The sequence below is a fragment of the Bactrocera dorsalis genome, chromosome 5 (genome assembly GCF_023373825.1).
Source record: "Bactrocera dorsalis isolate Fly_Bdor chromosome 5, ASM2337382v1, whole genome shotgun sequence".
NCBI classification, from domain to species: Eukaryota; Metazoa; Arthropoda; class Insecta; order Diptera; family Tephritidae; genus Bactrocera; species Bactrocera dorsalis.
This window is the reverse complement of record NC_064307.1, coordinates 62489492-62512038: the sequence shown is the minus strand read 5'-3', so window position 1 is coordinate 62512038 and position 22547 is coordinate 62489492. Positions and strand designations below refer to the sequence as shown.

Sequence of the window (22547 nt, the reverse complement as noted above, 5' to 3'; positions counted from 1 at the left end):
ATGTATGGTCTCATAGTTCTACTGACTTACAGATTCCACTGTTAGACATTTTTAAAGGTAAAGCTCAATTTAATTGTTAAAAGTTTATTTTTCCTCCAATTCTCAGTGGATTGGAGTACTTCATAAAATGTTATATCTTTTCAATCCCATATATCATTACCATTCCCAAATTCCATTTCCATGTTAAATATTAATTTTATAATTTTTTTTTTAATTTTAAAATATTTTTTTTTATAATTTTTAATTAAAATACAGCGCACCCTAAATGTAAATCACAGAAATTTTATCATTTATTTCAATGCAACCCTGCGTTCAGGCAATTATCAACGAATACATGAGTAAAGAAAAATTATAAATAGGAAGTGATACACGAAAGAATTGGTTTTGCTGAAAATTTTACAAATTTCCTATTAAAAAATGTTTGTAATCAAAATTAATTAGGTACAAAGTGTTTAAAACATTATTCGAAATAATAATCACGTGAAGTTTTCATTTAAAATACATTCCAATACTACAAAAGACGACTACAGCAAGTGCAGTATAGTGAAGTGTAGGTGCGGCGGTCGCGCTTATTGAATTGTTGCAATAGCAAATTGGAAAAGCAGAGCAGACCGCCACAATGGCACGCCCAATTTTTCCAAATCAACAGAAAATAGCTGAAAAGCTGGTGATACTCAACGATCGTGGTCTGGGTATATTAACGCGTATATATAATATCAAAAAAGCTTGCGGCGATACAAAATCCAAACCAGGTTTCCTATCAGACAAATCGCTTGAGTCATCTATTAAATTCATTGTCAAACGTTTCCCCAACATCGATGTAAAGGGTTTAAATGCAATAGTGAATATAAAAGCGGAGATTATTAAATCGCTTTCACTGTATTATCACACTTTTGTTGATTTGTTAGATTTTAAAGATAATGTCTGCGAATTGCTCACCACAATGGATGCCTGCCAGATACATTTGGATATTACACAGAATTTTGAGTTGACAAAACATTATTTGGATTTAGTAGTTACATATGTTTCATTAATGATACTGCTGTCACGCGTTGATGATCGCAAAGCTGTTTTGGGACTCTATAATGCAGCCTACGAACTGCAGAATAATCAAGCAGATTCGGGTTTTCCACGTCTGGGACAAATGATATTAGATTATGAAGTGCCGTTGAAACGTTTATCGGAAGAGTTCATACCGCATCAGCGCTTGCTAACCAATGCACTGCGTTCGCTTATCGCTATTTACCCATTAAGAAATTTGCCTGCTGATAAGTGGCGTGAAATGCAAAAACTCAGTTTAGTGGGTAATCCAGCAATATTGCTAAAAGCTGTGCGCACCGACACAATGTCCTGCGAATATGTTTCACTTGAAGCGATGGATCGTTGGATAATTTTTGGCCTGTTGCTGAATCATCAAATGCTCGGACAGTATCAGGAAGTAAATAAAATTTGGATATCTGCTTTAGAATCGAGTTGGGTAATTGCATTGTTTCGTGATGAAGTATTGCAAATACATCAATACATACAGAGCACCTTCGACGGCATCAAAGGTTATAGCAAACGCATTGGTGAAGTAAAAGAAGCATATGCTGTGGCAACACAGAAAGCAGCGCTGATGCATCGTGAACGACGTAAGTTTTTGCGTACCGCCTTGAAAGAGCTGGCGCTTATAATGACTGATCAGCCCGGCTTGTTGGGACCAAAGGCAATTTTCATATTTATTGGTTTATGCTTGGCGCGCGATGAAATACTGTGGCTATTGCGGCACAATGATAATCCGCCAGTGACGAAGAATAAAGGTACTTTCGTTTTAGATTACAAAAATATTTTCTTACTAATTTTTTAACAACTTGTTAATGCAGGTAAATCCAATGAGGACCTTGTTGATCGTCAATTGCCAGAATTACTCTTTCATATGGAGGAATTGCGCGCTCTGGTGCGTAAATACAGTCAAGTTATGCAACGCTATTATGTGCAATATCTCTCCGGGTTCGACTCAATCGATCTCAATATACGCATGCAGAGTTTGCAAGTTTGTCCGGAGGATGAAAGTGTCATATTGTCTTCGCTGTATAACACCGCTTCAAGTTTGACAGTGAAACAAGTGGAGGACAATGAATTATTTGATTTTCGTGCCTTTCGGCTGGATTGGTTTCGCTTGCAAACTTACATGAGCGTCAGTAAAGCCGCGCTTCGCATAACGGAAAATGTCGAATTGGCACGTTTGCTAGACTCTATGGTTTTCCACACACGTGTTGTGGATAACTTAGACGAGATACTCGTTGAAACCTCTGATCTAAGTATCTTCTGTTTCTACAATAAAATGTTTGACGATCAATTCCATATGTGTTTGGAATTTCCGGCACAAAATCGTTACATTATTGCATTTCCCTTGATTTGCAGTCACTTCCAGAATTGTACGCATGAAATGTGCCCTGAAGAGCGTCATCACATTCGCGAGCGTTCGCTTAGTGTAGTTAACATCTTCTTGGAAGAGATGGCTAAGGAAGCCAAGAATATTATAACAACCATATGTGATGAGCAATGCACAATGGCCGATGCGCTGTTGCCGAAACACTGTGCCAAAATACTGTCAGTGCAATCAGCGCGCAAAAAGAAGGACAAAGCCAAAAAGCAATTTGACGATATACGTAAACCGGGTGATGAGTCGTATCGCAAAACACGCGAAGACTTGACCACAATGGATAAATTGCATATGGCACTGACCGAGCTGTGCTTTGCCATCAATTACTGTCCGACGGTGAATGTGTGGGAATTTGCTTTTGCACCGCGCGAATATCTTTGTCAGAATTTGGAGCATCGTTTCTCGAGAGATCTCGTCGGTATGGTCATGTTCAATCAGGAGACCATGGAAATTGCAAAACCATCGGAACTGTTAGCCACTGTGCGCGCATACATGAATGTGCTACAGACCGTGGAGAATTATGTGCATATCGACATAACGCGTGTATTCAACAACTGTCTTTTGCAGCAAACGCAGAATTTAGACTCGCATGGCGAGAAGACCATAGCGGCATTATATAATACATGGTACATATATATTTTTTTCATTAAAAACATTTAAAATTAATTTTTTTTTACGTTTCTACTCTACAGGTACAGTGAGGTACTGGTGCGTCGTGTCTCCTCCGGCAATATAGTCTTCTCCATGAATCAGAAAGCATTTGTGCCCATATCGCCCGAAGGTTGGGTGCCTTTTAACCCACAAGAATTCTCCGACCTCAACGAATTGCGTTCATTGGCCGAACTTGTCGGTCCCTACGGCATAAAATCGCTAAATGAAACACTCATGTGGCACATTTCCAATCAAGTGCAAGAGCTCAAACAACATGTTGCCTCCAACAAGGATGTGCTCATATTGCTACGCACAAGTTTCGATAAACCCGAGGTAATGAAAGAACAATTCAAACGTTTACACGATGTCGACAGCGTACTGCAACGCATGACGCTCATTGGTGTGATACTTTGCTTCCGTAATTTGGTACATGAAGCGCTCGTCGATGTGCTTGAGAAGCGTATACCATTCTTACTTAGTTCAGTGCGTGATTTCCAAGAGCATTTGCCGGGTGGCGATCAAATACGCGTCGCTTCCGAAATGGCCTCGGCCGCTGGCTTGCCGTGTAAAGTCGATCCGACGCTAACCAGCACTTTGAAATCGAAAAAACCCGACTTCGATGAAGGCGAACATTTAGTGTCATGCTTACTGATGGTTTTCGTTGCTGTCTCTATACCGAAATTGGCGCGCAACGAAACGTCATTCTATCGCGCCTCCATCGACGGGCATTCGAATAATACACACTGCATGGCAGTGGCGATCAATAATATATTCGGCGCGCTATTCACCATTTGTGGTGAGAACGACATCGAGGATCGCATGAAAGAGTTCTTGGCATTGGCGAGCTCTTCGCTATTGCGTTTGGGTCAGGAATCGGACAAGGAGGCGACACGCAATCGCGAATCGGTGTATTTGCTCTTGGACGAGATTGTAAAACAATCGCCTTTCCTCACGATGGATCTGCTGGAATCTTGTTTCCCATATGTGCTCATACGCAATGCATATCATGCGGTCTACAAGCAGGAACAAATGTTGGGACTTTAAGCGTCACAAAAGTGTCACGAACGAATATAAGTAAGTTTAAAGATTTGGCGTTAATGTTGGATTAGTAATTTAAGCAGTTTATGATTGCACAATACTTGCAAGTGACTTGAAAAGTATTTACTATATGTCTTTTGCTGTCCACTCTACATTCTATTTCTGCATTTATATGTAATTATAGAATACATTATACAACATAATTATATATAATGAAAAAAATATATGTTAGCAGTATAGACATTATTTCCAGCTTATTTATAACTATCTTTATCTATATGAACATACTAAAATAAAGTATTAAAACTTTCGTAGAAACGGTTTTTTATTAAAAAAAAAATTTTAATCGCGTTGTCATACATTTGTGGCGAATTTTGAATTTTTACTAACCTCAACAAGCAAGGAACGTTAACTTCGTTTGCACCGAGGCTATAATATCCTTCACAAATAAAAAAAAAATTCCATACAAAAACTTCATTTTATTGTTGAGTTTATAGGGCAGCTATATGATACAGTGGTCCGATCTGCACAATTTGTTCGGACATTGTACAATGGCCCTAAACAATAATCCCTGCCAAATTTCATGAAAATATATTCTCAAACAAAAAAGTTGTCCATACAAGAACTTGATTTTGAACGTTCAATTTGTATGACAGCTATATGATACAGTGGTCCGATCTGCACAATTTGTTTGTATATTGTATCACTGTCTTGGACAATGATCCCTGCCAAATTTCATGAGGATATCTTGTCAAAGAAAAAAGTTTTCCATACAAGAACTTGATTTTGAACGTTCAATTTGTATGACAGCTATATGATACAGTGGTCCGATCTGCACAATTTGTTTGTATATTGTATCACCATACAAGAACTTGATTTTGAACGTTCAATTTGTATGACAGCTATATGATACAGTGGTCCGATCTGCACAATTTGTTTGTATATTGTATCACTGTCTTGGACAATGATCCCTGCCAAATTTCATGAGGATATCTTGTCAAAGAAAAAAATTTTCCATACAAGAACTTTATTTTGGTCTTCAGATGGATAGACGGGAATGGTTAAATCGACTCAACTCATCACGCTGATCATTTATACATTATTTTTATAGGGTCTAATACATTTCCATTAAAAATTTTTGTGGCTGTTACACAGCATAAGACAACCAATTTTACTATTTTTGTTTTAAATGTTTTTTATTGCCAACTTTTAATAAACAAAAATTATCAAACACGCATAAAACAAAATACTTGAAGCTTAAAACTAAAAAAAATTAAACTATTTATGGCTTATTAGTTTGGTGTGAACGTACATATGTATGCATGTATGTCGGTGAAATAGTTTAAGTTTAAACGTAAAAATAAAATATGTGACATAATATGTTACAAAAGCAATTTCAAAATTATAAACGATTTGAAAAAATTTGCTAAAAGCGCACACAAATGCCCTAATATGCTAAAAAAATTCAAAATTATAACAAATTCGAAAAAATGCCACACCATGTAAATATGTATTTTTGACTGACAACCAAATGCAGCTTCACGTTTTGCTAAAATATGATTGGTACACAATACCCAAAGCTGAGGAGGTGAAAAGTGTAAAATAACTCCACCAACTGGCAAAGCCCAGAAAACCTTTATACACGTCGGCGTTGAAAACCTGTGTTGAAAAAAATATCGCATGAGATAATTGCACAAAAAAATATCACATGACATATTTGCATACATTTTTTAAACTGATCCATTGCGCATGTATAGCATTTGCAGATTCTAAAATATTGAAATCTTCGCCCTGAATATGTTCACCACTATCGGACGGCGGCATGCTGCTCATTATTGTTGTGGCAACTGGTGGCAAAGCTGTCGTACTTGCCAACTCCACTTCATCAATGACCAAAGGCGCCTCACTTAACGGACACATATCTGTGCAAATGCTGCTGCTGTTGCTGCTTTTCAGTATGCCAGCCCAAGTGAATTCACCTAAGCTTTTGTACATCAATGTGAGATATAAGCAGAGCAAAAGCGGTGCGGCGAATTGCAATGTGACCACGCAGAGGTAGTAGAATATGGAGGAAATCTGTGATAGAATGGCAAATTAGTAATTAATAACAGTAATTCAATTTATTTTTGCACATTTATACCTTCTTCTGATACTCCACATTTGTAATGCGACCGGCTTCTTTGCGTAAATCGACAATTTTGTCATGCGCCAGATTTAAATAAGATTGCAAATAGATGGGTATTAAGGCAAAACGTAGTAAAACTACTAAAACGACAATAATCAGGCGCATTGTTTCAAACGCCTCCACTGACAGCCTAAAAAAAATATTTGAAAAAGACAACTTAATATGTAACACTTATGATTTTTTAAACATACAATGGTTTCTGCATGCCCTCGAATACACGCTCAGTCAGATACTCTCTGCTTATCGGTCGGATCCAGAGTATTATCAGCAGGAAAGGCAAGATAAAACTAATGTTGAGCAGCAGTTGCAAAGTTTTGCGCCCGCTGCAGTATTTCAAAGAGTCCCAATGCATTTTTGCCATACGTAAACCTGGGAAGGTGAAGATTGCACCTAAAAGGCCACAACAAACTGCCATGCAGAGTTTCACAATCAGCTTGGATGCGGGCCCACTACAAATATAGCATACTGATACAAAATTTTTTTTATATATAATTAAAAGAAATAACTCACGATGAAGGCAAACCCTGTGCCGTAAGGAACTCTGAAGCGCTTGCGTTAAAGCTACTGTATGCGTGTTCCAGCCCCGTCTCAAGGTGGCGTTCATCTATGATGAGCACAATCATAGCGATTAGAAGATAAACTAAGCAGGCGACTATGACCATGGAACGTTCACCGATCGACTCTTCATTTTGAAAATACAACCATGTAAGCGATGAGAGTAATTTGCTAAGCAACGTATAAGTCTTATTATAAAAGAATAAATATTAAAAACAAAAAATACTTACAGCGAAAAGAAGATCACCAACAGGCACCAAATCATGCTTAGGTTGAACTCATTTTTCAGCGGAAAGTAGTAGTGATAGACCTGCAGAAAAACAATTGATTTAGCATGCTGAAAAAAATATTTTTTTTTCCAATACCTCTGATAAAATATACACAACCGCTGCATAAACGCTAAAATCGACCAACCACTGGTATTCGGTGTAATATCTGAGATGCACAACATCGCGTGCCACCACTGGTGTTGTCTCAAGTTGCACTTCTAAGTTACGTGGTATATGAAATTGTCCTGCGCCATTTCGTGCTTCATATCCCTTATTACCTTTGCCGCCACCTTTCGTATGCTTCTCCTTAGGCACACCAGCTAACGTACGGAGCTCATCGTCCGAAGGATGTAAATATCTATAAAGCCCTGTCGCGCATAATAACCATTTGGCAAAGGAAAAATGTGGACTAATCTTTTGTATAACACTCAACGTTAAAAGTGTAATCACCAATTGTGCACCGAGCACTGCCTGGAAAATATAATTATAGAGAGAGTGTATAGAGCAGGTCGTTGTTACTTAAGTGCAGCCCAAGAAAGTACGCTAGCAACACTAGTGCGCTATCAATCTATTTTTGGCATCATTTTCATAAATATTTCTTGCATATTGCGAAAAAATGTGCGCTCCACTTAGTTAAGTGACAATTTGAAATCTATATATACTTCAACTATGAAATAAAATTTCCATATATTTTTACACACCATTTTCTACACTGTTTCCTGTGGCTAAATCTTAAATGTTACACTCACTAATTAATACATAATTAATGTGTTAATTAAAAGCGGAAACTGTGCTACTTAACGAGTACTATGATAAAAAAATATTGGAGTAACTATTTCTTCGGCCGGGAAATATGACACAAAAATAAAACAATGACAGCTGTGAACAATGTTGTTAATTCAAAATAACACTCAGCCCGATTTTTTTTTTGCTGCGTTAAATATTATGCTTTATTAATATTGTTTTTCTGACTTCGGTTAAATAGCATTTGTTTATTTTATTACTAATATTTTTTCTTAAATTAACGTTTATTTCGAAAATAAGTTTTTTTAATATTTGCTTTGAAATGCATTGTGAATATGGTTGCCTGGAAACGAAAGAAGTAGCATTTCTTATCAGCAATGCAGTCAATCAATACAGCTGTTTCCTAGCTTATAAGAAATCGCAATTGAAATTTAATTTAACTTTCTCCTAAAAATTAAAGTAAATGGAAGTAAATCCAATAGCAGTGTTGCTCGTCTATATGGACAGCAAAGGAGACCGTCTCTTATTTCGTTATCCCTATGAAAATGTGTACAAAGGTAAATAGCTGGCAAAAAATTGTCAACTCATTCACACCCACAATAATTTTTTTGTTTTATATAGATAAGACACCGTTGCATAGTATGCCCTTGGCGGCTTCTGCGCCGGTACTGAACAATCCACCGCTGGTTGATGTAGCGATGAGCAGTTCAACGACATCGCTGGTGTCACAAGTTTCTTCCGATACCAGTAGAAAACGCAATCCATACGCCATTAGTAGCAGCGATGAACTATTGCAAACGGCGCCACCACCAAATACTGCACCTGCTAATGTGTTTGGTGTTTACAATAGTTGCTGCAATACAGTGCCCAAAGGTCAATTGGAAGGCTTTACCGATGAAGTGCTCTCAACGCTATTTGCGGTAAAACAGCAATTGTGCAATCAAAAACTAGAATTAAAAGTGAATGATGTGCGTTTCGTGTCACATCCAACATTAATACCGCGCAATGAACATCGCAACAGTGCGGGCAATACAAGTAATGCCTCAAATACCTCCAACACATCTTTACCACTTGCAGCGCCAACGACGACTACAAGCGCTACTATCGGTACTGCAACAGCATCATCATTGCCACAGCCAAAGTCTCAACCACAACAAATGCTTATAAATATTGTGTTCGCCTTGCATGCGCAGGCCAGTTATTCCATAGTGAAATGCTATTACGAACTAAGCAAGCGACTCGGTTTAGCGCTACGTTTCGAAGAACAACGTGCCAGTTACTGCACCGAGGAGACAATGCTTATGGCACGAACACATGATGAACTCTCCTCACAGCAGCAACCTTTGGAGCGCACATTTGACGCCATCACGGAACGTTGTACTTTGGCGCAAGCGCTCAAATCAATCTATCATGATCTATGCACTACCGGCTTACTGAATACAACGTTAAATCAATACTTAACAGTAAGTTTTTGTTTGCCGCAAAAAGCGCATCAGCTGCACAAAAAAGGTAGCATGGTAGATCCTGAGGTTATAGATCGTTGTTTGAGTTCGTTAAAACCCTACCACGGCATGTTGCTAGTGGACTATGCAGAACTGCTCGACTGTGTGCCACCGCGTGCTGCGCGCATGCTGCTACAACTTGTAGAGATCTACACACCGCTAATGAGTTTACAAATGCTTGCCTCTGAAGCGGACATGAGTATTGAGCATGTTTACAAAATGGTTTCACATTTGGTTTATTGGGGTAAAGCCACCATTATCTATCCGCTTTGCGAAACAAATGTTTATGTTATTGCGCCCGATGCGCCACTACATACAAAATCGCATTTGGTCGAGAAATTCTCAGCGCGTTTTGCTGGCATGTCACTCTTCGATGCTATCGCACACTTTTCGTTGCCTACATCCATTGGTCACCTCACCACACCACTGCAGCAGTCTGCGCGTCAGGGTATGCTCGCACAAATGGTGGTCTGGATGTTGCAACATCACTTACTAATGCAGCTGCATACATATGTACAATTTATGCCGAGTGACTTAGACGATTTCTATGGCGGCGTGAGTACTATGAACGTGGCGGGCAGCGATTATTCGGCCTGTAGTGATGGCGTTAATGAACACAAGTCATCGCTAATGGATTTACAAGAGGGCACCACCACGCACAGTTCAATTGGTGTGGGCGCTACGGGTGAACTGTTGATATCACCATTGAGTCGTAGCATGAATGTGAGCGACGACGAGCTGTAAGTGTTACATCAGTAAAATGTTCATATTATTTACTAATTTTGTAATATTTAACACAGCAATGCCGGCTCCTTGCTCTCCTGCGCCAGCCAACCACTGCCAGTGCCGCATACTAGTCATCGCTCGATTACCGAAGATCGCTACTCGGGCGGCTGTTCAACAGCATCCGATAATATTGTCGCACAACCATCCTCTAGTCACAAGTCAAATTATAGGTGAGTATCGTGCTGATTTTTACTTTTTTAATTTAATTTTATTTTTTTTATTTTATTTTTATATTTAATTTTTTTTATTTTTATTTTGTATTTTTATTTTTTTATTTTTTTTTTATTATTATATTTTTATTTTATTTTTATATTTTTATTTTCTTTTTTTAATATTTCACATAATATATTTATTTACATATACGCACAGCATGACTGCCTCCATAAGCACAGAGAATTGTGACAGTATTGCCTCCATCGAAGATGAGGAACGCATTAAAGAGCTACTATCGGTTTTCAATGATGCCGATCGTGCAGCCATACGTCGTATACCCGCCTCAACGAACATCGATGATCTCTCGTTGCTGGTGAAACTCTATCAGGCGGGTTATTTTAAGAGTGAACATCACCTCGAAGAGATTATGTACTTTCAAAGCTTACGTCCAGCTGAACTTTTACAGTTATTGGATAAATTTCGTGATGTGCTAATCATATATGAGACTGAGGACCCTGCCATTGCATCAATGTACAATAATAAGTGAAGCAAGCAAAACAAAAAATTTAAAATGATTTGTGAAAGCGCTGTGTGGAGGCGCTAGTGTACCGTCAAGCCGTGTGTGCTAAAAGTGCCTTAATTGTTTGCAAAAGTGCGAAGCATTCCTGAGCGCAACACGCGTATTTTTGTGTATATACAGTTACGTGCTACAAGTTTAGATTTAAGCCTAATGTTTGTCATATTTTTTCTTAGCTTGTAATGTGTATAAAGTGAAATACTACAATCATTAATTTTTTTTTGATCTTTATTTTTTCTGCTTATTAAAACTAGCGGTTTCTTCCATTGTTTTTTTTTTTATGTTGTATAATTGTTATTTTTTCTACTACAATACAAGTGTTAAATTTTAATTAATTTTTGTTTTTTTTTATTTTCACTTACAAGGAAGGGACGACACAACGTTTACAGTGGAGTATATATATTGCTACGTACGTTTGGTTTTTTCTTTAACTTTCATTTGTTTAAATTATGTTAACATACAATTAGAGTTTTAAGTTTAAGTGTAGCTTAAAATTTCTAACTTACATACACATATAATATTTATACATATATATTTATATATCTTTAATTATTTATCAGCAAAACAATCAATCAGATATAATAATTAACGATTGCAATTGTTATTGTTGTATTCTTTTTAGTTAATAATGATAGAAATTGTAGCGGTTTGCGTTAAAAAATATTATTACGTTTACTATTGTTGCACATTTAATTACGTATTACATAATATAGTGTATGTGTGTGTATGTGATTGTGTTGTGTGTGTACTAAAAATTGCCAATTTCGTATAAATATTAACAGTAGTTAGCACATAGATATGTTTTTAAATAAATAATTGCTATTTTCTAAGATTTTTATTTATATTTTTGCTGTCAAGTGTTTGCGTTTCTACTTTTTTAATATTATTTTGCATGAAAAGTTTTGCGGTATGTGTTTCTCTTGCATGTTTAGTTTTGAAAAATTATTAATTTTAACTGCGCTTATACATCTGCATGTGTTTGCTTGTTGGTTCGCCCTCCTTGTTTACAAATTGTTCTTATGCCATTTGCGTTTGTTTCTGCTTAAAATTAACCCATTTGCTGCAACGTCTTTACTTTCCTAAACAGTCAGTTTTTTGTTGCTGTTGTTGTTGTTTTTTGAAAATTTTTCCCCCACAAATACAAAAAGTATCATCTTCAGAACTGCGCGACATTTCCAACTCCCCACAATTAGTTAATCGCCGTATTCGCCGTGCGTTCAATAAAAACGAATCACGTTGCATTGTTGTTGTCGCCGTTGTTCTCGTGGAAATTCGTGCCATTTACGATGAAGGATGTGCCGAGTCCATAGAGATGGCCACAATATTTAGCATTGTCGATATTGTCCTCGAAGAACATCTGCAAGTTGGAGAAAATAAAAGAAAAACATGAAGAGTGTGTTTTCAGCAGCAGGCAGGGAAGGTAAAATGAGTATTCTTTACATTAAATTATATAATAATATCTAAGAAATAAATTGTAATATAACATATAGCTATGTGGTAATGATGTTTGCTATAATAGTGAAGAAAAATTTATAAAAATAGTTGTAAGTTGTTATTAATTAACAGCTTGAATAATAAGGAAAAGAGTGAAAGCAAAAAATAATTAAAGCAATAAAAATATGGTAAAAACATTAATTTTTAATGCAAACTATAGTAACAAGTTTAAAATATTAAGCACACTCGAAAAAAATACACTTAAAAAACTAATTATGTTATTAGAATAAATTAGTTATTGTTTTTTATATTTAAATAGATGCTAAACAAATTGAAATTTACAACAAAAAAAACACACTTAAGAAAACAAACGCTTAAGAAACAAAAAAAAAACACATTTAAGAATACTTGAAAGTAAAAAAATAAACAATATTTTTAATTAAGCCGTGAATTTGAATTTACTTAAAAAAAAAATTTTGAATGAATTTTCACAATAAAGCTTAACACGCTCAGGAACAAAAAAAAAAAACAAAAAAATTTATGTTTATATATAAAACATTGCTTTAGGATAATTAAAAATAATTAAACAATTATAAATTAAAAACACACAATTAAAAATATATAATTAGAGGAAAAATGTATAAATAAAAAAAAGAAAGAAACGTAAAAATGTAAAAAGGAAACAAAATGGAAATGACATTAAAAATAAGAACAAATTAAATAATGAAAAAAGATGTAAATTGTAAAAATAAATACAAATTAAAAAGAAAAAAATGTAAATTAAAAACAAAAAAATATGATAAAAGTAGGAAAGAAATAAAGTTAAAAGAAAAGTAAAAAAAAAAACAAAAGAAAAGTAAAAAAAAAAACAAAACAAATTAAAAAATAAAGCTTAAAAATATAAATTAAAGATAATGTCAGAGCAATATTATTAAAAAAGTACAACTTGAAAAATTAAAAAATACATTAAAAAATAAAAAATCCAAAATAAATAAATACAATTTAAAATATGATTGGAAATTTAAAAAAAAATAAAGTACAAATTAAAACAAAAATACAAATTTAAAAACTATAAAATTAAAAAAGTTTCAAAAATATACAAAAATTAAAAAGAAAAAAATACAATTAAAAAAAATTAAAAGGAAAAAAATACAATTAAAAAAATTAAAAAGAAAAATATAATAAAAAAAAAATACAATTAAAAAAATTAAAAGGAAAAAAATACAATTAAAAAAAATTTAAAAGAAAAAAATACAATTAAAAAAATAATTAAAAAGAAAAAAATACAATTAAAAAAATTAAAAGGAAAAAAATACAATTAAAAAGAAAAAAAAACAATTAAAAAAAATTAAAAAGAAAAAAATAATTAAAAAAAAAATACAATTAAAAAATTAAAAAGAAAAAAATACAATTAAAAAAATTAAAAGGAAAAAATACAATTAAAAAAAATTAAAAAGGAAAAAATAGAATTTAAAAATACAGATAATTAAAAGAAAAGTAACAAAATATTGGGAAACAATTTTAAAGGATAAAAAAACAAAAAATTATAAAAAGAGCGAAAATACGAATTAAAAAATATTAAAAAGTTACAATTAAAAAAATTAAAAAATAAATTCAAGAAAAATAAAAAATACAATTTCAAACTAAAATACAAATTATAAAAAATAAATGTTATAAAATAATAAAAAAAAATAAAAAATAATACAAATATAAAGAAAAAAAATTAAAGGAATAGTAGACAAAATACGAAATAAAAAAATTAAGAAAGAAAATAAAAAAAAATCAAAGTTAAAAAAGTTTAAAAAAAAATCGAACTAAATTACAATTTCTAAACACAAAATAATTAATAGTTTACTCAAGAAATCTGGACATACACACTTTTTATGTCAAACATTTATTTAGTTAATAAATTATTATTTTTTAAATATTTTTCTAAAATAATTAAAGCTATATATGTATTTATTTACTAAGTGCAAATGCTTATAAATATAATATTTGAGTGAATTTTTTTTCGAAAACCTATTTTTTCTAAGTGTAGACGTAAATGTAGTAATTATTTAGCGAATGGTATTTTATGCCAGATCTAAACGGGTTAAAATGGCTTTTTAGATTCTTCAAGAGATTAGAAAATAAAAATAGTTTTAATATTGGTTAAGTTCTAGTAAAGATAGACTTTTATAAATTCATGGTTTTGATTTAGTTTATTTTTTTTTAATTTTTTGTAATTTAGATATAGTTTTGACGCATTTCAATTGCTCTTAATGATTTTTATTTTTTCAGTACTTTGCTAATGTGTTATACAGAAATAATTGAACTATATTTTTAATTTTTTCCAACTCATGTAAGTAAAATTAACTAATAATAATAAAAAATAAAAAAAAATTAAAGAAACAAATAAAAAATACGAAGAAAAATATTGAAAAAAAAGAAAAATAATAATATTTAAAAAGAGAAATAAAAATAAAAAAAAGGAATAAAAAATTAAAATAATATGAAAAGACACATAAAAAAATACAAATAAAGAAATAAAATTAAAAAATACAAAAAAGAAAAAATAAAACAATAAAAACACAAGAAGAAAAATAAAAAAAAATCAAATAAAAAAAAGTAAAAACAAAAAATAAAGAAAAAAAGTTAAAAAAACTTAAAAAATATAAATAAAAAATGAAAAAAAAAATATTAAAAAAGGGAAATGAAAAATTAATCGACATAAAAAGTTGAAAAATAGGAAATAAAAAATTAAAAAAAAAAGAAATAAAAAAATAAATGGACAGAAAAAGTTAAAAAAAAAATAGAAATAAAAAATTAAAAAAATGTAAATAAAAAATTAAAAAAAGGAAATAAAAAACTAAAAAAAATATAAATAAAAAATTTTAAAAAGGATATAAAAATAAAAAAAATAAATGGACATAAAAAGTTGAAAAAATTAGAAATAAAAAATTTAAAAAAAATTAAATAAAGAATTAAAAAATAGAAATAAAAAATTAAAAAACTAGAATTAAAAAATAAAAAAATATATGTAGAATTTTCTCTATTTTCCCAGATAATATCCTTGCTTGCTTAACAATGATAACACATTTTACTATATTGTAGCTTTGCAAAATAAAAATTTCTACTAAATAAAAAAATATTTAAAATTGCAAATAGTGTTAAATTTTCGCTCAAATATTAACTTCGATATTCGAACTAATTCCAGAGTGCCCGGTAGTAAACATTTTCTAAACTATGATAACATTTTATATTTTTTTCAGTTTTTTCATTTTTGGATTTATTTGAATTATATATTTTAATATTTATTTTTGCATATTAAATTATTATACTTATTTTTTTTTTTAATTTATACTGATATAATTTCGTATATGTAACAATTTTTACTCCTTTTTTTATAATTTGGAGCTAAAACGCTAATAGAATTAAAAAAATACCTTTCTTTTCCCGAATTTCATGAAAATACTTTACAAAATATTTTAAATTAATACTTAAATACTAATTTTGCATATTAAATTTTCATTTCTTTAGCACAATCCAAATGTAAACGCTTCATTGCGTCAAGCTTTGTATGTATGTATGTATTGTGTTTTTAGTCGAAAAAAATCAAAAGCAATGCGATAATCACTATTAAATTACAAAACAAAAAAAAAAAAACTTAATTAGTGTTCAAAATTAATTACTGATTTTTCATTGAAAATAAATTTAAAAAAAAAAAATATTAAAAAAAAGTATTAAAAAAAAAATATTAAAAAAAAAAATTATAATTTTAAATTTATAATTTTTTTTAAATAATTGCAATTTAAAACATTTTTTTTTTATAATTTTAAATTTATATTTTTTTTAAATAATTTTCCACTATACAAAATATTATAAAACTGAAACTGCGCAAAGCACACAAAAATATAAGCTTGTGTTATGATTTTTTTCTACTTAAAATTTCAAAAATTTTTTTTTTTTAAATTTCTGTTTTTAAGCATCTACCCTACTCTAGGCATACCGCAATACAAAAATTTCTGCAAAGTTTAACTGTATGATCTTAGCGCAGTTATTTGCAACCGCTCGGTTATAGTTTGCGTTCCACTAAACCCATTAGCAACTTGACTTATACATATATATATTGTATATATGTAGACATATAGTAACGCTATACACAAAAACAATTGCTTACTTTACAGTTTCCACGCTTTTCGTTTGGTTTTGCTCCAAGAAATGAAAACTCAAATTGATAGTTTGCTTTTATTTCGCATTTTTTAATAACAACAATAACAAAATAATTTTTCCAATTTAATATTAAATTTTTTTTTTGCATATTTTTAAATCAAAAATTCAATTCAACGAGTGTATATAATAAAAAATTAGAGTAAGTTACTATTAGTTAGCAATAAAAAATGAGAAAACAAAACAAATTTGTAGAAAACTTAAATTAAAAAAAAAAATGTTTTTTTTTTTTTTTAAATAATTCATATTGGCTAAAAACAATACTGTTTCATTTGGAAAATGCTAATTCATAAATTCCAAATAAATATCAAAAGTTCGAGTGCAGAGATTGCAATAAATTAAAAAAAAAATTATATTTAAGTGGCCAAAAAGTACATGATGACGTTATGGCGGTTAGTTATGGAATTTTGGAATTTGAAAAAAAAAAATATAATAATAGATGAAAAAAAGTATAATATAAAAAAAAACATAAGGATTAATTTTTATCAAGAAAAATGTAAAAACAAATAATTTCGCTTATCTTTTTATGAGCGTAAACTATGGAATTTTGAAAAAAAAAAAAAAAAAAATTGAAAAAAAAAATTTTGAAAAAAAAAATTTTTGAAAAAAAAAAATTTGAAAAAAAAATTTTGAAAAAAAATTATAAAAAATTTCAACAGGGTTTTTTAATTTGTATAAAAAATGTAAAAACATTTTCATCTTTTCAGCACAAGTGTTTGTAGAAAGTGAATATTGTTTTTGTTAAAAAAAAAGCAATAAATAACAGAAATAAATTCAAGATTTATTCAAATGCGCTAATGAAATAATATCTCATTGAATGATTTTTTAATGAAAAAATAAATAAATAATAATCTTAAATTAAGAGTTTTTTGTAAAGAAAATTAATAAATAAGAGAAATGAATGCGAGATTTATTGTTATGCTAATAAATCATTTCATTGGATGCTTTAAGACATTTTTTTAACAAATTTTGAAAAGTTTAATAGAGGCTGCTGACAATAATTGCAGTTAAGTTTTACGCAAGTGAAAGAATTTTTTGTTAATTTTGTTTGTTCAGAAGCTAATGTTGCAACATTATTCTTTTTATTATAACAACGATGAATTTTAAGCAAAAGAAAAATCAAATTAAAATCACTTAGCTTTACAATTTAAGATAAAAAAATTTAATTATTATACAAAAAAATTAAAATCCAAAAAAAAAAAATAAAATTAATTACAAAAAAATTAAATTAATAAAAAATCATTACAAAAAAACTAAAATCCAAAAAAAAATAAAAATTAATTACAAAAAAAAATTAAATAAAAAAATGAAAAAAAAAAATTAAATTAAAAAAAAAAATAATTACAAAAAAAAAATTAAATTAAAAAAAAATAATTACAAAAAAAAATTAAATAAAAAAAATACAAATTTTTTTATTGAAAACAAAAAAAAAATTAAAATAAAACTTTTTATTAATAAAGAAAGTCTTAAAAAATTCAATTCAAATTATAAGTGCAATTTATAATTTTGTAAAAACAAAAAATTAAAAAAAAATCTTTGTAATTTTTTAAAGAAAACGAAACTAAGACCAGCAGCTTCTGCTTTAAATAATCTAATACGAAAATTCAATTCTTCAAGTAAGAAGCTCAACGCGCTTTTACTGAGCGCAGACTGAATAACACAAAGAAAATTCAAATTCAGCGTAAACAAATTAGAAGCAAAGCAAATATTATGCTTTTTATTGTTTATAAGCTACAACCTATGACTAAAAATAGTTTTTATAAATTCGCTAATGCATTTTTTTGGAACGCCTAAAATGGAAAATAATTCAAGGTTATAAATTGAATATTTTAGGAAACGTAACGCGCGGAAAAACGAATTAAATGAAATGCAATAATGAATGCGTGAGGAATTAATTATTTTTTGTAAACAATTTAGAACAATAATGCCGTTAAAGTGTTTACAAAATTTGCACAGTGGAATTTTTGGTTTGTAGAGATAACAATATAACAACAACAAAAAAATTCGCACAAACAAAATTGGCGATGAATGTAAAATTTAAGATTGGATAATGTAATAAAATGATTGCTGATTAAATCCAATATCTAGTCAATAATAATGAAGCCTCTTCGAACGCAAAAATCTGGGCAATGAACATATGAGGGAATAAATAATTTGTATGCGCGAGTGTGTGTATGTTAAAATGTTAATGTTAATGATTTGTAGGCAATTGCAGTCTTTTCTGGTGCACCGACTGCATTTCAAAGCAGTTAGTCGAAATTTGTGTAACGCGCTTGAGCGCGACACGAATTATTTTTAATTAACAAAAAAATTAAATAAATAAGAAAAAAAAAAAGAACAAGAACATGACTCAAGTGAAATGTGGTAAACATTAACGCACATGTTAATTGAAAAATGCATTATTTGCGCGATATTTGAAAGTTGAATTGAATTTTCTCATGTTCACTGACTTTTTCTTTAAGGAATTATATAATTGTCTATATAGGTTAGTTAGACGCAGCTAACTTCTTCAAAAACGCCTCTCGTGCTCGTATGAGTTACTCGTATTGTTATTATTATTAATTTATATATGTTTCGTTACGTTACATACTAACGTTTCATTATGCTTTCGCTTTTTTTGTTAGTTTTGTTTTGTTTTCTTCTAAGTTTTCATTTCAAATATAACGTTGTTATTGTTGTTGTTATACTCGACCGCTTGGTCGAGATATGTCGACGTTGGTTCAATAATAAAATTCTTATTGTCATTATGTACCTCACGCATTTTGAAGAATGCCATTCCGGTTAGCAGCGCATCAGAACCGGCCTGATGTTGTGGTCCGACACGTCGCAATTCCAATTGATCGGCCACCTCTTGTAGGCCACCTTTCAAATTCTTACACGATTTCATCAGATATTTAATATCATATATGTTGGGGAAATAGATGCGCAACAATTCGAAAAATTCACTCTCATCAGCGGGTAGATGTTGATCCGTTAACAATTTGAGTAGATAACCAAAATCGTAGCCAGAATGAAAGCACAGCCATTTGATGTTATCCACAAGCACAATACCGGAGGACATAAGTAATTCGGCAAAGTCGAGTGGATCAATGCCATCCTCTTCATGCTTTTTGAATTGTATGCCGGAGTTTTGTAGCAGATCTATTGAGTCCTGCGCATACATATCCTCACTGCGGTATGTAAAATATTTTTTTATAAATACATCATGCTATATTATTGCGAATTTTGCACTAACCTTAAATTAAATTTAAAATTAAACTGCCACGTTGAGTAACCGGGCGGTGTTTTGCCCTCGTCATCCATGAATGTCAGTCCGAGTTGTATGATGCGCAGCAAATCGACATTACAACGCAACAGTTGATAGTGATAATCGGCCGTGGAACGAAATTCGCCAACGGGACGCGCTACAACGCCGGGAAATTCGGTATCCATCGCTACATAGTGATATTTTTGCACGACTTTACGTATTGTGCGGAATTCCTCCTCAAGATTATGCTTCCAAACATCACGTATGCCGCACTCTTCATTGCTTGGTATGTTCACGCTATGGCTAACGGCGCCTGAGCCGTGTCCGGTACCGCTTATGGCAGAAGGCATTGCCTGAAAGTAAAAATTCGGGCGCTATATATTAGCACAAACAATAGGGTGTGGTTAAAATCATATTTCAAACAAAAGAAAACAAAATCAAAAGCAAAATAATAATTGTAAATATAAAATAAATAATTATAAATATAAAAAACGAAATAAATAATTATAAATATAAAAAAAAACGAAATAAATAACTTTAAAAATAAAAAAGCTTTAGTTAGGCATAATAATAAGATGTAAACAATTAAATATACGTGAAAGCATGTATGTATTGTACACATAATTATGGTATAAGCACAAATAGCTTGTTTATATGCACATATGTGTTACTTAGTTATATTACAAGAATACCATTTTTTAGGCAAACTGCAGCTATTTATGAAAAAAAAATAATTAAAATATAAAACAATTTCAAAACGTGTATTAAAAACTTTTATACTGCAATAAAATATGGTGGCTCATAAAACAAAGCTTTTTATAAAATATATTTGACAAAAACTAACCACAAAACTTAAAGGACACAGATTTAGACAAGTAGGGTAATTATTTACAACAATTGAAGCCAAATTGTGGTCTATTTAACTTTGACAATAATGTCTATGATAAAAGCATGTATCACTTATATGTGTTGGAACTTTTTTGATTACCCAATTATATTGCCAATTTTACTTTAGTGTATTAATGTTTTAGGGGTAGTAAACTTTTTCATTTAACAAAAGTAACATTTATAGGCAAGTTTAAAACAGCTAGCCAACGAACAAATTTGTTTTAAGCAAGCGTGCGAATATGTTTGTGTATGTGAATGCGACTTGGAAGAGCCCACTTTATTTTGGGGACAAATTTTGCGCTACTTACATCAGCTGTTGTAGGCTTTGCTGTTGCTGCTGTCTCAGCCACGTTGCTTTAAACCGACTGTATATTACAAAAATCTGCTACGCGTTTACTTCTTTTAGTTTGTATATTTTTTTCTGTTCTGTTTATAGGTAACCAAGTACTTCTTTTATCCTCACTAAAATTTACCAAATAAAAGTAACGTACGCACGCCTGACTTTGCGAAAAATAAATCTAAAACGATAATTCGTTCTAACGTTATTGGTATCGCGTTTTAAGTTAGTGGTGGTGGTGGTTGTGGGCGGTTTGGCGCCAATCACCAGCAAGCGCTGTTTGTTTACTTTATTTTATCGTTTTAATTTTGAAGCGACATTCACTTGCACAATTTGTGTGCCCTTATCTGTTTGGCTACTTGATTGGATTTTGCTTGATTATTAATTTTTCTTTTAAACTTGGCTTTTGCTTGATTGAAGCGTTAGCTGGGCGTATACCTGCAAGAGATTTAATACACACACTTATATATAGTATATGTACATATATAATATAGTTAATAATCGGTATAAACATCTAGGTAGTGTTTTTATACTTGGCAGTAGCATTGAATTTTTTGAATAATCGATATGTGCATTTGCATGAGAAGTAAACATCTTGAAGCGACCATAAATTGTGTAAGTTCAAAATACTGGTGTGCGAGTTACTGTACAGTTCAATGCTGCAACCAAGACACGGTGCGAGCCAATCAAGTAAGCTGTTATAGATTTTTCTGTAATTCATTTGAATACTAAAAAGTTAATGCATAGTATTAATGTGAAATTTTATTGACTAATTTTGTTCGAAATGGCTTGCCAATTCCACCACCGTACTTTTTTATATAATGCCCTCATCTATATGCATATTAAGTATAGTAAAGTGTTTAATAATTATTTGCAAGCTTGTGCATACACTTACCCATTTCATATTTCCTTAATTTATTTAAGAGAATTTATCAAAATTTTAATTGTTTGTTTTTGCTGCCTTGAATGGTGCTTCCGCGAATGGCGGTGCCCGATGCTTCCTCTTGTGCCACTTTATTTTTCGCTTTTATAAGCAAACTTATGTACCTTCCCCTATGGTTTTTTTAGTAAATTCTTAACGCAAGTTTTGCACTAGTTAAAAGGGCAAGTATTTAACAATTTCTTAACCGTTCTTGAGTAAAAATAAACGAAAAATTAAAAGAAAATATGTGCGCTATAGTAGGTTCGCGTTTTTTCTCGGCTACAGCAAATAAAATTCACAGTTCATGCCCGTTTAGCATAACCTTTCTTAACATGTATAATATGTTTCTCTCGCTCTCTCCTATGGACATACAGGAGTGAGCGATGTAAGTGCAATGTGAATTGCCGCATTGACTGTGTTACAAAAGAGTGCCACTGTTTAATTAAAGTTTATGCTTCTTCTTTTTTGCGTGCTGTTTAATTTGGTACAATTTAATCCAAAATAAATTACATAAAATTTAAAAAATTTATTGTTGTGATATGTATGAAAAAGATGTGTAAAATAGTTTTCGAAAAATCGATATGACAAATAATTTTAGAAGTTTTGGTAAGCACGTAACAAGATT

At 31.1% G+C, this 22547-nt stretch overlaps 4 protein-coding genes across 7 annotated transcripts; 2 read left to right on the top strand and 2 right to left on the bottom strand.

Annotated features, from left to right (window-relative positions):
- The first annotated feature begins 335 nt into the window (after positions 1 to 335).
- Positions 336 to 4442, top strand: LOC105224004 (membrane-associated protein Hem). Its single transcript, XM_011201958.4, has 3 exons — positions 336 to 1799; positions 1863 to 3051; positions 3118 to 4442. Exons 1-3 carry the CDS (start codon positions 620 to 622, stop codon positions 4118 to 4120), a joined length of 3372 nt encoding a protein of 1123 aa, XP_011200260.2. The 5' UTR covers positions 336 to 619; the 3' UTR covers positions 4121 to 4442.
- An 839-nt stretch (positions 4443 to 5281) lies between these two features.
- On the bottom strand, positions 5282 to 7989 carry LOC105224002 (transmembrane protein 161B). The gene is made up of 8 exons (XM_011201957.4): positions 7825 to 7989; positions 7220 to 7594; positions 7085 to 7164; positions 6810 to 7025; positions 6491 to 6748; positions 6255 to 6429; positions 5840 to 6190; positions 5282 to 5773 (listed from the first exon to the last, which is right to left on the bottom strand). The coding sequence occupies exons 1-8, from the start codon at positions 7825 to 7827 to the stop codon at positions 5654 to 5656; spliced, it is 1578 nt and encodes a 525-aa protein (XP_011200259.2). The 5' UTR covers positions 7828 to 7989; the 3' UTR covers positions 5282 to 5653.
- A 184-nt stretch (positions 7990 to 8173) lies between these two features.
- On the top strand, positions 8174 to 11240 carry LOC105224001 (GATOR complex protein NPRL3). The gene is made up of 4 exons (XM_011201956.4): positions 8174 to 8424; positions 8489 to 10109; positions 10170 to 10325; positions 10525 to 11240. The coding sequence occupies exons 1-4, from the start codon at positions 8331 to 8333 to the stop codon at positions 10853 to 10855; spliced, it is 2202 nt and encodes a 733-aa protein (XP_011200258.2). The 5' UTR covers positions 8174 to 8330; the 3' UTR covers positions 10856 to 11240.
- Positions 11096 to 22238, bottom strand: LOC105224000 (CCR4-NOT transcription complex subunit 7). 4 transcript variants are annotated; one of them, XM_011201955.4, is made up of 5 exons: positions 21896 to 22237; positions 20972 to 21438; positions 19764 to 20149; positions 19281 to 19698; positions 11096 to 12242 (listed from the first exon to the last, which is right to left on the bottom strand). In XM_011201955.4, the coding sequence occupies exons 3-5, from the start codon at positions 20123 to 20125 to the stop codon at positions 12117 to 12119; spliced, it is 906 nt and encodes a 301-aa protein (XP_011200257.1). In that variant the 5' UTR covers positions 20126 to 20149; positions 20972 to 21438; positions 21896 to 22237; the 3' UTR covers positions 11096 to 12116. The 4 variants fall into 4 exon arrangements, with proteins under 4 accessions (XP_011200257.1, XP_011200256.1, XP_011200255.1 ...); XM_011201954.4 differs by having other exon boundaries at positions 19764 to 20128; XM_011201953.4 differs by lacking the exon at positions 20972 to 21438 and having other exon boundaries at positions 19764 to 20128; positions 21896 to 22238.
- Between the last annotated feature and the right edge of the window lie 309 nt (positions 22239 to 22547).